This window comes from Triturus cristatus, chromosome 3_1 (genome assembly GCF_964204655.1).
Source record: "Triturus cristatus chromosome 3_1, aTriCri1.1, whole genome shotgun sequence".
Lineage (NCBI taxonomy): Eukaryota > Metazoa > Chordata > Amphibia > Caudata > Salamandridae > Triturus > Triturus cristatus.
In genome coordinates this window covers 874,812,283-874,827,632 of record NC_140583.1, presented here as the reverse complement: position 1 = coordinate 874,827,632, position 15,350 = coordinate 874,812,283, and the positions used below count along the sequence as shown (strand labels likewise).

The 15,350-nt window shown below is 43.4% G+C and overlaps 1 protein-coding gene across 1 annotated transcript in view; it reads left to right on the top strand.

Moving 5' to 3' along the window:
• BBS5 (Bardet-Biedl syndrome 5) overlaps nt 1-15,350 on the top strand; it is a 218,686-nt gene that overhangs the window by 103,609 nt on the left and 99,727 nt on the right. Inside the window, exon 5 of the mRNA XM_085645358.1 lies at nt 2,447-2,574. Within this exon, the coding sequence (XP_085501484.1) occupies nt 2,447-2,574 (128 nt within the window). The remainder of the gene's footprint in view (nt 1-2,446; nt 2,575-15,350) is intronic.

Sequence of the window (15,350 nt, the reverse complement as noted above, 5' to 3'; positions counted from 1 at the left end):
CATAATGTTTAAAATTAAACATCAGACGGCCCCTGCGTACCTGCAATCTCTCATTTGTCCTTACGTTCCTGTCCGTTCTCTCAGATCCTCTTCTCAGGGCAACTTTCATATCCCCCGTTTTAGGTTGTCCAGAATGGGCGGCCGCTCATTCTCGTGCATGGCACCTAAACTCTGGAATTCACTACCTCTGTCATTAAAACTGGAACCTTGCTTCCATAACTTCCGAAAGAACTTGAAGACCTGGCTCTTCCCTCGGCAATAAATCTTAACCACAGTGATCCCTTTTTCGCCATGTCATCGGCGGCGCCGGGAGACCCCATTGTGGGTAGCTGTGCGCCTTAGAAATTAATATAATAAATAATAATAAATAAGTGAAGTTAAACCCGTTGTTTAGTTCTGATAAGGATTTCATTTCATGTAGATGTTAAAAAGGAGAGATGAGAGGATATAGTGTTGACTGATCCCAGCTTTTATAATGTAGGGTTTTGATAAGGAAGGAGGTGTTTGGGTCACCTTTTTTCTTATATGTAGGCAGACTAAGATCCAAATGAGAGTAGTATGCTCCATGCCACCTTCTTTGAGCCTTAGGATTAATGGGTCCTGATCAACAGTGTCAAATCAAGCCACGAGGCTGAATAGTAATAGTGCAGCGACACCATTTTGGTCTACTGCGTTGTTAAGGTTGTCCCAAATTGCAAATAGGACTGATTTAGTGTCTTTTGTAGAGCTGAATTCTGTTTCAAAGTAAAATAGAAGACAGTTATCTTCATGAATTTTGACTTTTGGGAGAAAACTGATTTTTCTATAGGTCTATCAAGGACTAGCCCTTTGCTATTGAGCTGTAATTGTTTGGCATTTGAAAGCACGAGTTGGTTTTCTTTAGTAATGGGTAAATGTATACGTTTTTTAAAGTTTTCTGGGAAAATGGATGATAAAGAGTTGTTCCGTTTTCTGTCTAGTATGGCTGTTGAGTGTTCTTGAAGATTTGCTGGTGACAAGGATCAGAAGAGTAGTCGGCTGGTCAACTAGCTTTCCAGAGATCCTTGAAATCGGCCATTTACATTGCTTGGGAAGGTAAATGGGGTGGTGTTACGTTTTCATTGGAGCTGTTGTTGTAAGTCCAAAGGAGCATGTATATATACAAAGTATGATCGTGACAGACTAGTGGTCTAGTTGTAGGTGCTCTGGATCGAGACATAAGCACAGAGTTGGTCTGTGTGTAGAAGTGCTCGTGTTCTTGTGTGGGTAGAGGGCATAGTAGTAGGTAGGTGTATTGTTATAAGGAGGGAGGTGGATGGCGTGTGAGGCAGGTGTGGAGTGACCTGAGGTGCTTGGAGAGGTCAACAGGTGTTTGAGGGAGTGGGTGCATATTAGTTGTCATAGAACTTTACTGCATGAGCTGCTTAGAGATTAAAATAGGCTGCATTTCTGGCACTAAGTCCAAACAGGAAAGACGTTCTTGTCCTCTCCTCCCTTTGTTGAGACGCCCTGGCTGAGACTCCTTTGGAGGAGGGGTTGAATACAACCCCTCCTCCAAAGGAGTCTCAGCCTGGACATCTCAACAAAGAGAAGAGAGGAGAGGACAAGGGAGTCTTTCCTGTTTGGACTTAGTGCCAGAAATGCAGCCTATTTGACCCTCACTCAGGCCTCCTGCAGCCCCAGCCTAGATGTCAAAATTACTTTGTATTTCTTTCCTTTTCCCAATGAAGAACTGCAACTAGGCTTTGTAATGTGAGGCTTGTCTCACTGGTTTATATGCTAAGCGAATAAGCACATTGATGGGATAAATTGAGACTGGTGCAGATATTTTGCTGTATTTTTGTTTGATTCATTTTAATACTTTTATTTGAGGTGTATTATGTACATGGTAAATAAGGGAGAGTAACAAATGACCCCTTTCCAAATTCAAAATATTGTCGAAGTTTTAAAGAATGTATGACTTTTCCAGTTTACTGTACGAGGAATTGGGAACAAAAATTATATTGTTTAACCTTTCTTTATTTTATTAATTTTTTGTTATTTTTATTGTGTTATTTTAAAAGTGGACATTTGTCTGGGTATCGTTAGTTAAAAGGCATATTAGTATGTGCATCCTTGCACATCAAGAAGAGTTTTACTGCAGAACACCACATGGAAACTATTTGAAAACCATACTTCAGATCTGGGTTTTCCTTTAAATTTCAATTAACTTCAGTAAATGGTATGTTGTACAAGCGACTAAACAATTTCTTTAAAAGAATGCAAGTGTGTTATGCAGCAACGGATGATGTTGGAAAATCAATAAAACACCGCTACATGCTCTGCTTTTTTAGAATTTCTTCTGTTTGTTTCCTGTTCCTGTGGTAGGGGGATGAGGAGCAGTATTCAAATATATGGTGTATTTAACCGCAGGTCTTGGTTGCTGTAAAGACATTCTTAAATGCTGCCTTCCTATTTGTCGTTACAGAAGCTACGAGGGCAGACGGAAGCTCTTTACATTCTAACAAAGTGTAACAACACTCGCTTCGAGTTTATCTTTACTAATGTTGTACCTGGCAGTCCTCGACTTTTTACCTCCGTCATTGCTGTGCACAGGTATGGATAAGCATTTGTTTTATTCGCGTTGAGATTAAGTTAGACTGCATAGTCCGGTGTTTTACATTAAGGTATTGTCATCTTGTAATAGAGCTTCTCCTTTAATATTTGTTCAATGGAGGGACTCTCTTAATGCGTTGTTTCAAAGTGAACTACAGTGGAAGATGGTATTGCCTCATTTAGAAAGCTTTATTTTTTTAAGTCGGCGCTTCCTTTTAAATTATGATCTCTACATTTTTGCTAATTTTCAGTCTATCATGATCATTGCCATTTTGGTGCAGTTTACTCTGAAACTTGGCAGCAGTGTTTTCAAACTGATACTTCAAGGTAAAACAGCACATTGTATAGGTTTGAAATTTAATACTCCAACCATTTGCACACTATCAAACACACCAGAAGAGCGTGTTTCATTGATGTAAGCGAGGATGTAATCCATTACCCACAACCTGAGAACAAGCTCTACATTATACCGAAGGACACAGGATGATGGTAATGATATTGAGGACATGCATGCCCACTCAATAATACAAATTAACAGTCACTGGCAGAACCCCTAACTTAACCACACCAAAGCCAGATACAACATGCCTGGTGATTGGTCACAATCCACTAATCACACAAAACAGAGGTAGGAATGGAGAGTGTGGTTTGCTAACACCCAGCGCAGACCAACGCCTTGGGTGGAGCAAAGGAAAGGGGAAGACCATACAAACAAATATAAGGAATAGCGGGATCAATAAAGAAATCTGTGCAGTTAGTGATATTAAAACTAGCTCGGGTATATCCTCGCTTACCCTTTATTACAGATTATGCAATCCACTAAACCTGCATCTGACTGGAACAGTTAAACCTGAAACTGACCAATGTGGTGGCTCGGCCTCCATTATTGGTACTGAATGCACACAGTAACTTAAACTCTGTTTATGTTAGTATCACGCTGCAGACTGAAATATGAACTAGCATTGGCATAGCCAATAGGTCTCGCCTTTGGGACCTTATATGTTTTTAGCCATGGACCACATTATTCTGGGTGCTTAACATTTACAGGTTTTACTACGTGTAGCACAGGGTGGGAGATTGCTTACCTTCTGAGTATTTCTGGTAATCCGGTGCTGACCCAGACAAACATCCAGGATAAAAAGGTGTGGAAAGCCCCACGGTATGTCCAACTGCTAGGTTGTTAGATACTTGACTACCCTGGAAGCACAGTACTAGACTGCTGCACTTTGGGCTGTTACAGAGACTTTTCGAATGTATAGGATTAAATGTCAAATGTAAGTAAGTGATAAGAGCTCACCCGCAAAGATGGATCAGAACTTTATCTTTTGTGGCTAGAGATGGAGTATCTGGTGGAGCGGGTGGAATCGCGTGTGTTTTTTGTTTTATTTATTTTGTTGGTGGTTTGTGGTACGTTAATATCCCATTTCTGCAAAGACTCCACCCTAGTGCCTACTCTTTCCGGGCGGGAGTCTGAGATGACGCCTGATGGTGCTGGGCCCTGGTTGGGGTTTCGCTGCTGGCTGGACACCCTCACCCTGCGATCCTGTCTTAAAGGGTGGTGGGGTGCTGTTGGAGTAGCCTCGGACGTCCCCAGTGGAGGACAGATGACCGAGGGCCCGGAGCGGGGATTCCCAGGCCGTGTTTACTTTTCACCCGCCGCTCTGCGTGGCTTTATGTGTGCATCAGTCTCGGTGGGGAGGCGCCCGGGTGAGCAGAGGCCGAGAGACCGCTTCCCAGCAGAGACACAGGGAGGGGAGGGTGAGGGGGCAGGATGTGATCGAGGGGAGCTAACGGGGGAAAGAGATAGTGAGACGGAGGGAAATGTGCAGCTGTGTCGCAAGATGAAAGGGGGACATCGGTCCCGGGAGAAAAGAAAAGTTTGGCAAGGAGAGGCGCCCAGCCGGAGAGAGAGGCGGGCACACTGGCTAGCTCGAGTCTGAATATGAGAGGAAAGAGCAGTTGAAGCACTTAAACGAGGAGGAGGAGCAAGAGTGAGGTGGAGGCTGTGAGACTAGCAGCGGAGCCTGCTGGGCACAGGGTGGTCGGAGAATACGGAGTAGTGACAGTCACAGCACGAGGACATGTGGGCGGCAGGGTATACTCGGCAGGGGACAGGCGAGACAGGCTGTAATTGGTGGGGACAAGACAGCCGTGCTGAGGAGAGTTCATCGAGGGAGAGACGACTGCCTACCTTAAGAGGTGGGGATGGCGGGAAGAGGGTAGAATGTGTGTATTTCTCTTTACAGTTTATTTGTGCAGTTTTACATAGGGTGTAAGAGATCTACGTAAGTAGTGAGAGGTAAAAGCGAGACAGTGCAAGACTTCAAATGCATTTCCTCAGCAGTTCAAAGAGTAGAGGTTTACAGAGAAGATGAACAAGCACGAGTGCTTGAAAAGCGCAGACGCGCGCGTGGCCACGCTAATTGCAAACAGATGGCCCCTGCGCGCTACTGCTTGGTCCTGCAAGGTGGATGCCAGCACAAGCATGAGTGCTTGAAAAGAGCTGACCGATTTCTAAAGGTCTTCTCGTAGAGCAGCGCATGCGCGCTGAACTAGGCTTGACCTAAAAATGAAGGAAGCAACATTATCCTGAAACAAACACAGGGAAGAGTCTAGTTGGCAAAGAAGTTTTTTTGTTGAGCTATCAACCGGCTCACTGCCTCAATCCTGAGCATCATCCAACAGTTGGGGTACAAAACCCAGCCATTTGAGAAAATCCTTTCAAATAGCTTAGCATAAGTTAATACATGCAAGTTTAGATAAATTATGTGTAAGGACAATGAGCCAGACGTATGAAGCCTTTTTGCATTCTCAAACAGCTTGATTTACAGAATCGGGTCTTTTGCGGCTGCAAATAGATTTTTTATTGTGTATGAAAATCAAATTGCGATTCAGTAACACATTACCGAATCATTATTTGTGTTTGAGACCAAATAATGATACAGTATTGGGAAGGGGCGTGTTTAGAGTGTCCCATCCAAATACCGAATTGTATTGGTATGTAGTAATGTTTTGCTACCGAAATCCGGTCTCAAAACACTGAAAGGTAGTGGAAAGGCATTCACAAATGGGAAGGGGTTTGTAAATGTTGAAAAAATATTTTTTAGAAGTAGGCAGTGGTCCAGTGCTCACTTGGGCGGATGTGGGCTGAAACATGGGGTTCAAACCTGTAATACCAAACGGATACATGGAGTCATTAACAAGTTTAGTTAAACGTTTTAAACTGATCCCTTTGTGAGTTCTGATTTTAAAAACAATCTAGGCTTGTTGACTCCATAATCACATATTGGAAAGGCTTTTAGGCAGTACATAGGGGACGGGCTGATTATTTTGGGCTGGGACTTTCTTGAGGCCTGTTTTCATAGAAATAAAGATCTGGAGATTAAACTATTGATGCTTATCCAGGGAATATTTCGCACTCTGCCTCTTTCAGGCAGCTGAATGCAAAACTAGAGGAATATAGATACACTGTGGAGATGAAAGCTCGATGATAAAGTAGGAAGGGGGAGATCAGATGGATTCCTAACACCACAGAGATCACAAATAACTTTTTTCTTCACACAAAACATCAAGACTGTGCGCTTCTTGCTATAGGACTCCACACGTCCCGCTAAGCAAGTTACATAAGGGGATTTTTGACAGTGGGATCACACTTCCAGATGTTCCCAGATATTATTGGGTCTCTTAAGTGATGCTACGTATTCAAATGGTGGTACTTATTTACTGGGTGTTGTCCTCCCAAGAGGAACCTTTCTACCAAATTTATAGGTACGTAATTGTAACAAAAGGGATACACTGGCACGATTTATGGGAGATCCCATCTAGCAGACTGGCCGGGATTCACACACGTGTTGGGGATGGTGTGGAAAGTGACAACAAAGTTGATAAAGAAAGTATTGCTGGATAACGGGAGAGACTTCCCTATAGGATCGCCATTTCCTGAAAGAGGTTAGGCTAATGATGGGTTTCCAGCGATGGGATATGATTGCCATATCTAAGGTCCTCAACATGTGGAATTTGCTCAAACATAAAGACATATGAGGACTTTGAGGAAGAATCTGTCATAGCCAAGACCTATATCTGCAAATGTTTACAATTAAGACACGCATTGCACAGATATGGAGTGCGGCTGGTGGGTGTACAACAATGCTCTCCTCTTGACAAAATAGCGCTTGCTAAGGCTTGCCATCAAAGACCATAACTATTTATCAAACCGTGATTAATACACCTGACTGCATTGGACCGGTTAGGGCAAAATTAGTGGAACTTCTAGGAGATCTTGAAGAGTCTGAATGGGAGTAGGTGATGTGGGCACGTAGAAAAGTTGCCATAAAATCAGGTTTCCAGCTGGTTCAACGTAAATTATTACACCACATACACTACACACGTATTTATTTTATTTTTGTGTTTTATAGAGCGCGAACTTGACCCGAAACGGTATCAGAGCGCTTTACAGGAATCATGGAAGTGTACAAAGTGCTAGGAATCACAGGAATATACAATAGATTAGGAGGGGACGGGGTGCTGGGTACAAAAGGGATAGCAAGACACATATGCACAGTTTACATTCACAATTACTCAAGACAAGGCCCCAGGTTTCTTGGTGGGGTGACTAGATAATCCGAGGGGAGGCAGTAGTCGGAAGTAAATCGGGGTCTCTGAGGTGGGTGAAGGCAAAAGTTTAAGCGAGGAATTTATCCATGAAGAAGGTTTTGGCATCCTTTTTAAAGCGTGCTAGAGAAGGGGTTCTTCTGATGGCGGGCGGGAGTGAGTTCCATATTCTTGGTGCAGCCCCAGAGAAAGCCCGATTATACGTATTTTTTTTTTTTCGAAAGCATGCAGGTTGGAGCAAGAGGTCTCTGGCGGACCGGGAGTTTGATTCCTCCGGATACCTCAAGTTTTTGTGCGGGAAATGCAGGGGTGTTAGAGTATAAGGCCTTGTGTGTAATGCATGCCAGTTTAAGCTGTATTCTGGCCTCTAGAGGAAGCCAGTTCAGAGCTTTTCAGGTGTGTCGAAATGTGGTCGAATTTCCTTGTGCGGGTAAGAAGTCTAGCGGCTGCGTTGAGGCAGGCTTTTAAGGGTGCCATTTGCGTGTACATTTGAAGGCATGGGGTCTCATTCAGTAAGATTTGTGCCTCGGAGGAGGCAGGGACAAGAGGGGTTTCAAGCATATCTAGTGGAAAAACCTGAAGATTAAGGTATTTTTGAAGAAGTTGAGGAACGGCTTGTAATAGATGCAGATATTGGTGTAGGTCCCAAACCTATGTTACTTGACATGGGGGGGGGGGAGAGAGGGGTGACATTATCAGAGCTACAAGACTGACTTCTCCATTGTCGCAAACAGATTGTATTGAATTAAGTCTTTGTTCTAGTGATCTTGTGGAGAATTTATTTATCTTGGAGTTCAGGACATGCCCCCCCAATGGATCTCCCATCCAGTTAAGAAAATCTATCTTGTATGGTCCAGGGTGGGCTAAGTGCGATCAGCAGAGTATCAACAAACAGGATGGGTCTGTATTGGACAATGTTGACTGACATGATGGCCTGGGGGCCACCGGCTCTATAGATGAAGGGATTCTATTGCATAGTGTCGATAGCTGTGGTACTGGGTTTAGTACTATCTCTAACCCGCCCATGGATCCAGGTTCTAATAATTGTTTTCATACTGACACAGAGCAGAGTCTGGACCCCATTCTTTTGACGAATATTGCTACCTCTGTTCCCCAATCCACTACCCTTATTAATAAGTTTGTATCCATAGGGGGCGGCTCATTACTATCTTGGAATATAGCTGGGTTAAATGCCAAGTTACCCATTGCTGAATGGGTTGCATTTATTAATAATGGGGATATATGCTTATTCCAGGAGACTTGGTTGCTGGAACCCAGATTCTGTATGGGTTATTTAAATTACCACATTCCGGCAACTAAAGGGACGCATGGCCGTCCTTCTGGGGGTTTAACGATATGGCTTCGGCAAGATCTAAGTTTAAATAGCAAGCACATTTCTACTGGGAGTGGTGATATACAATTACTTAGGTTAGAACTAGGTTCTGTGGGCACAATTGATATCTATAATGTCTATGCTAGGGGCTCGGGTGGGGCGAGATCACCAGTCTTTGACGAGCTACTGAGGCTGCTTGATCTTAACTCAACGGGTTCTTTTGTGGTAGTCGCTGGCGATTTCAATGCTACCTTCGACCCTTTGGTACTCGATGAGGGGGATGAATATGAGGATGAGGAGGCACTCTGGGGTATCCCCCCTCAAGAACTGCCCCCTATAAGTAGGTGGACGGAAAAAATAATTCTGATTAATTCCCTTTGTATGGAGAAGAGCTTAAGGGCATTGAATGGCAGGATGCCTGGCGACCGCAATGGTGCCTATACTTTCAACAATGGTCAGAGTAGGAGTCGCATTGATTATATCCTTGCGGCTGTGAGTGTTTGGCACTCCCTTGTTGATATGAAGGTTTTCGACCTCCCAGAAAGTGATCATAATCCCCTCTGTCTATCCCATAACTGGTGGAAAAGGGATTGCGCTCCTTTCCTGATTGGAGAATTGCCCACCTCGAATGTCGTGTTATCCAATGATATGCGTCGTCTGAGGTGGTCTTCTATTCAAGAGAATCCCCTCACCTTGCAGAACATTTCAATTGAGGTGAATAGTGCTATTCAAGAAATGGAACGGATTCTTTCTTCCAATGGTGATTTAGGGGATATAACATCAATCCATACTAATCTCTTTGCTTTCCTGAGAACCCTCTTCCAAAAGAAGAGAGGTTCTGGTCTGAATCTGGCCCCGAGTCGAGTTAGCTGGTTTAACGAGGACTGTAGACGGTCGAGGCTATTGCTGGGGAAAGCTTTAAAGGAAGGTGATGTAGGTGCTGTGCGTACCACCAGAAACGATTATAAAAGTTGTATTGCTAGGGCGAAGCGTCATTGGGATGAACTTAAGTGACTGGATCTTTTAGAAGCGAGTACCAAGAACAATAGCAAATTGTTCTGGGGCATCGTTAAGTGGGGATATGGTGGCCAGGCAGAGCGGCCTCAAAACAATGTTCCCCCGGAGAGGTGGGTGGAGTATTTTAAACCTCAGTATGCTTCCCTCCTGGAAAGATCAGCTAGCGAAGGTACTGCTGCCCCGAATATCTTGGTTCCTGATTTTAATAGTGCAGAAGTGACGCTGGCCCTTACCGGTGTAGCTCCCGGGAAGGCTCCTGGCCCTGATGGGGTTCCAGTGGACCTCCTTTTGAGTGACAAGGTCAAATGGGGGAGATACATTCAATTGGTTGCTAATGCCCTGGCGCGTGGTGCCCCTATCCCCGGCGCGTGGCAATTGGCTGAGAATTCCGGTATTTAAAAATGGGGACCGGTCGCTTCCGGAAAACTACAGGCCCATTAGTTTGATCGACGCTACCCAAAAAATCATTGGCAGGCTGATCTTAAATCGTGTTCATCTGTGGTCAGCCTCAAAAAGTATTTTGTCTCCATTGCAGGCGGGCTTTCGTCAGCATATCAGCACGGTCGACCAGGTATTCCGCTTTGTCCTTCTATATTGGAAATTTGTGACATTGAGTAAAGGAAGTCTTTATGCGGTCTTTGTGGACCTAAGGGCAGCCTTTGATTTAGTCCCTCGTCCTAAATTATGGAGGGTGCTGAAGGATCTGGGACTGCACCAAGGGCTGTTGTCCTTAATACAGAGGCTCCACGATGATAATTCCGCTAGAATCAGATGGGGAGGGCAGGGGGAGACAACCGAGGCCTTCCCGGTAGAACGGGGGGTTCGCCAGGGTTGTGCAAAGGCCCCCACTCTATTTTCCCTTTACATTAATGGAATAGCCGAACGTCTTTTAGAAGTAAGCACTGATACCCCCTCCCTTGCAGGCGTGAAAGTCCCGATCCTAATGTTCGCGGATGACACGCTTCTAATTGCCAAGACTCCTAGTGGTTTACAGCGGGCATTAGGCGTTTTTGAGATGTTTTGTAAGGACCGTGGACTTGAAGTAAATATAAAGAATACAAAGTTCATGGCTTTTAACCCTCATAGACATTTTAAAAACAAGTTTTTATTGTTTAACCAATCCCTTGAACAAGTACAGGCTTTTACTTATCTAGGGGTTATTATACAAAATAACCTTAAGTGGACGCACCAGAAAGAACTGGCAGCTTTAAAACATAGGCAGCTCACTGGAGTTATAAGTGGTGAATTCAAGAAATCTCTAACAAAACCAATCAAACCTGTGCTCCAGGTCTATAGTGCTAAAGCTGTTAGTACAGCATTGTATGGAGCTGAATTGTGGGGCTTCGAGAACTTGTCCTCCCTTACTGTTTCTGAGAACAAGTTCTTTCGAGGCATCACATCATTGCCTCAGAGCACGCCCTTAGTTCCCCTTAGGTATGATCTGGGAAAGAGTTCTATTGCAGATATAGCCAGACTACGTCCAATTCTATATTGGCGGAGACTGTGGTCAACCCCGGAATTAGTCCAGTATGCAGCGGGGTTCCTGGACGTTTTGTCTATGGCTGGATCCCACAAAATTGGGTGGTTCAAGGATCTTCGAAAAACTTTTGAGGCTCTGAGTCTGAGCGATCTAGGGGTGAAGCCCTTGGGTGCTTCCTTTCCATCAAAAAACCTGCTAAAAGAAAATTACTGGGAGTGGACTAATACAAGGACAATGACCGATTGTAACACCCTTTCTCTAACGGATGGTTTCTTGAATATAAAATCTGTCCCAAGGCTTGAGCCTTTTTGGGACTTTATCACTAAACCATTAGATAGGAAATTGTACTTCCAGTTACGGGTGGGATCATTGCCCTTAAACTCATTCACTGCCCGGTGGTCTAATAATGTAAATAACCTATGCCCTTTTTGCAAATTCCATGAAGAAACGATAACTCACATGTTTTTTGTATGTCCTCCCTATCTATCTCCGAGGCATGTATGGCTGAGACCAATTTGTCAACTATTGGGTACTAGACATAGTGGTGAGGCAATAAGGATTCTGTGTACTAGTACAGAACCGGTCATTGTTGTGGCTGTGGCAAAATTCTTAGGCTGGGCGTGGATAATAAGAAACCGGAACATTAGAGAGTGATGTCCTAGCCGATTCTGATGTGTACCTGTATTGTTCTTGAGTATGTTGAAATATGTTTCTTTTTATAAATTTTAGAGCCTAGTTTTTAATTCTATTTAAGTAATCAATTTAAGTGTATACATTTTATATTGTTATTATGGACTGTGTACTTGTTTGTATCGCTTTTATGACAATTGTCGAATAAAGCTTTTTTGGATTGGATTGGAGAGGGGTGAACCAGTCTCTGCCCACATATGGGAACACGTTCTTCAATACGGGACTATAAGTAGCTAGATGTGACATTCCTAGCTGATAGGGGAAATTTCAAGCTCCCAGTTTCAGGGAATGGAGCCGAAACATGAATTTGTGTATGACAGTGGAGAGGGAGATTTATCATGGTGGGGGTTGGTTGTCTCCACAAATTCACTAACATATGGGGGAGATCGTATATAAATGATCTCTCAGTGTAGGGAGAAGAGAATGTGTGAGATGACCAAGCAACATTTTGAATGCAAGTGCAACTGCTCATGTTGAATGTTAAAGACACACAATTGATGGACGGAATGCAGAACAAATCAAAACATTCACCCCCAGTCTAGAGATCTGGGTTAAATCCATCATTCTTTTGCTCACCATGCCACCCCAGTTTAGACCTGGCTATAGGCAAATCAGTCTTGACCCTGTGCCTCATGGGAACAGTCCAGCCCGAACTGCCATATGGTCTATTTCCAAGCCCAATCAATTGCTCACATTCCAGCACAATCGGAAACGCTGAATAGCATAACATTCTTTCCATGAAGGTATTAACTTTCTACAAGTCTCTTGGAAATCTTATGTGATGGCCCGCCATATTCAACAGTTAATTTGTGAGTTGAGGCAGAAATCCTCAGAGGATGGACTGGCCCCTGTATGCTGGAATGAGTCTGTGGTACTGAAATGTAGTAGTGTATGTAATTTTACTAGTGGTGAAATGGTGATCTGTATTCCTATCCAGGATCCAGCACCTCACCAATGGTAGACATGATGTGAAACATAGTCTTCGTATTGAAATGGTATAAAATCAGTACAATCTTATGCTCAGTTCACGCTCAGTGAGCTGTCCTTGCAATTCTGTACCACTTGATGCTGTGCAGCTTTGTCCTCTTAGGCTGTAGCAAGGCACCTTTGTACTACCATTGTTGTTGTTTCTTTTGCACAGTTTCTATCCCTTTTGCATATTGTTTTTGTGAAGGTATGTAGTAATGCTCATTTCCATCAGTTTTTTTTGTCGGAGAGACTTTGGCTAATTTCTCCTGTTTTGCTGTTGCCCTTCACACTCCTAATGTGATGTGTTTTGTGCCTGAACACTTTCACAAACGTTTTTGTTTGCACTGGTACAAAAGCGGCTAGCTTTATCGTGTTGCAAAACAGATTGTGCAACATTTGTATAAGCAAATTCTAGTGGGAATGACCATGTCTGTTTGTGTATGTGATTTCGTACAGCAGGTATAATTATGTATTTATACCACAGAGTGCATTTTATTATGCCTCAGATCTCAATAGCTGTACGATTTCCCCCAATATTTTCTCCCATATATCAATATTATTTATGTAAAGTGATCCACATTTAGGAGAAAATATTGATGAAACATCGTAGAGCTATTGAGATGTGAGGCATATTACAATGAACTCCTAATTTGATTTTGTCAGAAAAGTATGCCTATTGGTTTTATGTGATTGTATTCTGGAAAAGATTTATGTAGCTAACTATGTTGCAGGAATTATCAAGAAAAGTGAAGACACACTTGTGCCTGTAGCAGGAATGGTTTACAAGATGATGAGTTCTTCAACATGGATTCGAATCTTTGCTGTCACAACAAATTATTTAGATGTATCTTTCAGTATTACTGCTCCCCTACTCCAAGTAAAAATGAAACTGAGAAGGTACATTCTCGCAATCCACCATGGTAGAACAACACACACATGTGTGCTAAACCTCCCTCAAAAAGCACAAAAGTGAAGTAGCACACTGCATGTTTTGAAATCGAGGAGAATGGCTTGAGAATAGCAAACAAGATTACAATGTTTCTGGTTCGGTTTCACGTACCATGTGTTGACAGATATTTAGCACCACTGTGGGAGGCTCTGGAATGGTGTACTGTTGGTCCCAAGTTCCTCCCGAGGTATCCGTGGGTGGAGCGGCCTTATACTGAGCTACTACACTCCTAGTTTATTTATTTTATTTATAAGGCAGTATTTATAAAGCGCACACAGTCCTCCCCAAAGGGATATCCCGGCGCTATCAGAAGCTACACATCCAGTTGCTAGCTTATAGGGAAAGAGAACAGAAAGGGAGCTGATTACTCAGGAAAAAGCCATGTATTGAGCTTCTTTATGAAACTGAGATAATTGTCTATACAGCGAAGGCCCAGGGGTAACGGATTCCAATGAGCCGCTACCAAGTATGTAAAAGAGTGGTTCTCGGTTCCGAATTTCCTGATCTGTATAGTGTTAGCCAGAGCTAAATTTGTGGATCTCAGATTTCTGGAAGGAGTGTAAAAATCCAGTTTAGCACAAAGAATCCTAGGACCAGTGTTATGTATAGCCCTGTGCACATGACACAGAATTTTAAATATAGCCCTTTCTCGGATAAGAAGACAGTAAAGAGTTTTTAGGCACGTTGTTGTTGAGCTATATTTGTCTATATTGCAAATTAGTTTGGCTGCCATATTCTGATTCACCTGTTGTCGGGTGAAAAGGTGCTCGACCCTCCCCATATAGAGGGCATTCCCATAGTCCAGTCTGCTAATTACCAGAGCTTGTACTATGGTCCTGCCCCAGTCTACTGGGATCCAATGAAAGAGTCTTGCAAGAAGTTTGAGCAGGCCATAACATTTGCCACAGGTGGAAATAACCTGCACCTGCATGTACAAGGACTCATCAATCAAAGCACCCAAGTTTTTGGCAACTTTCTTTGGCTTAGGTGCGGGGCATAGAGATAACAGAGTCCAAAATCTGCTTTGCACCTCCAAATAGCAGTATTTAAGATTTCTCCACATTCAACTTTAAACAACGTGCTCTCATCCAGATAGCCATCTCGTCAAGGCAGTCTGAAAGATTTTGACGGGTGTCATCTTACTTCTCCCCTATGGAGTAGACTAATTGAGTGTCGTAGGCATAAGAGTAAATCTGAAATCCCCACTTGTGGACCATTATTGCAAGGGGGTGATGTAAACATTAAACAGGGTGGGGCTCAACGAGTAGCCTTGCGGTACATCACATTTAGATCTATGAGGAGAGGATCTGACTGTATTCAGCGGAATGGCCTGGATCCTTTTATCCAAAAAAGTGCCAAACCAACGTAAAGCTGATGAGTGGAGCTCTGCCTCGTGGAGTATATTTATCAATTGACAGTGTGAAACGGTGTCAAATGCCGTGTAAAGATCACCAGTTCTCTGGTCCCTTTCCAATGTGTGGCTGCATGTACCCGTGTGTAAATACTGTTAGACGTGAAAGGGATGCGCATACGCAGATCCTTTTTGTGCTTCCACTGCTCGGTTATTGTGCGAGCCCTATGAAATTTCACCTGTGCAGATGCAGTGAGGAACTGCACTCTTCTACATGCAGGATCTTCAGGGCCCACTTCCAAAAGTCAAGGCTAAATGCTGTAGACCTTTACAAAGTGATAGATGTGCCCATTTTTTGTGATGGTATATTGCTCAC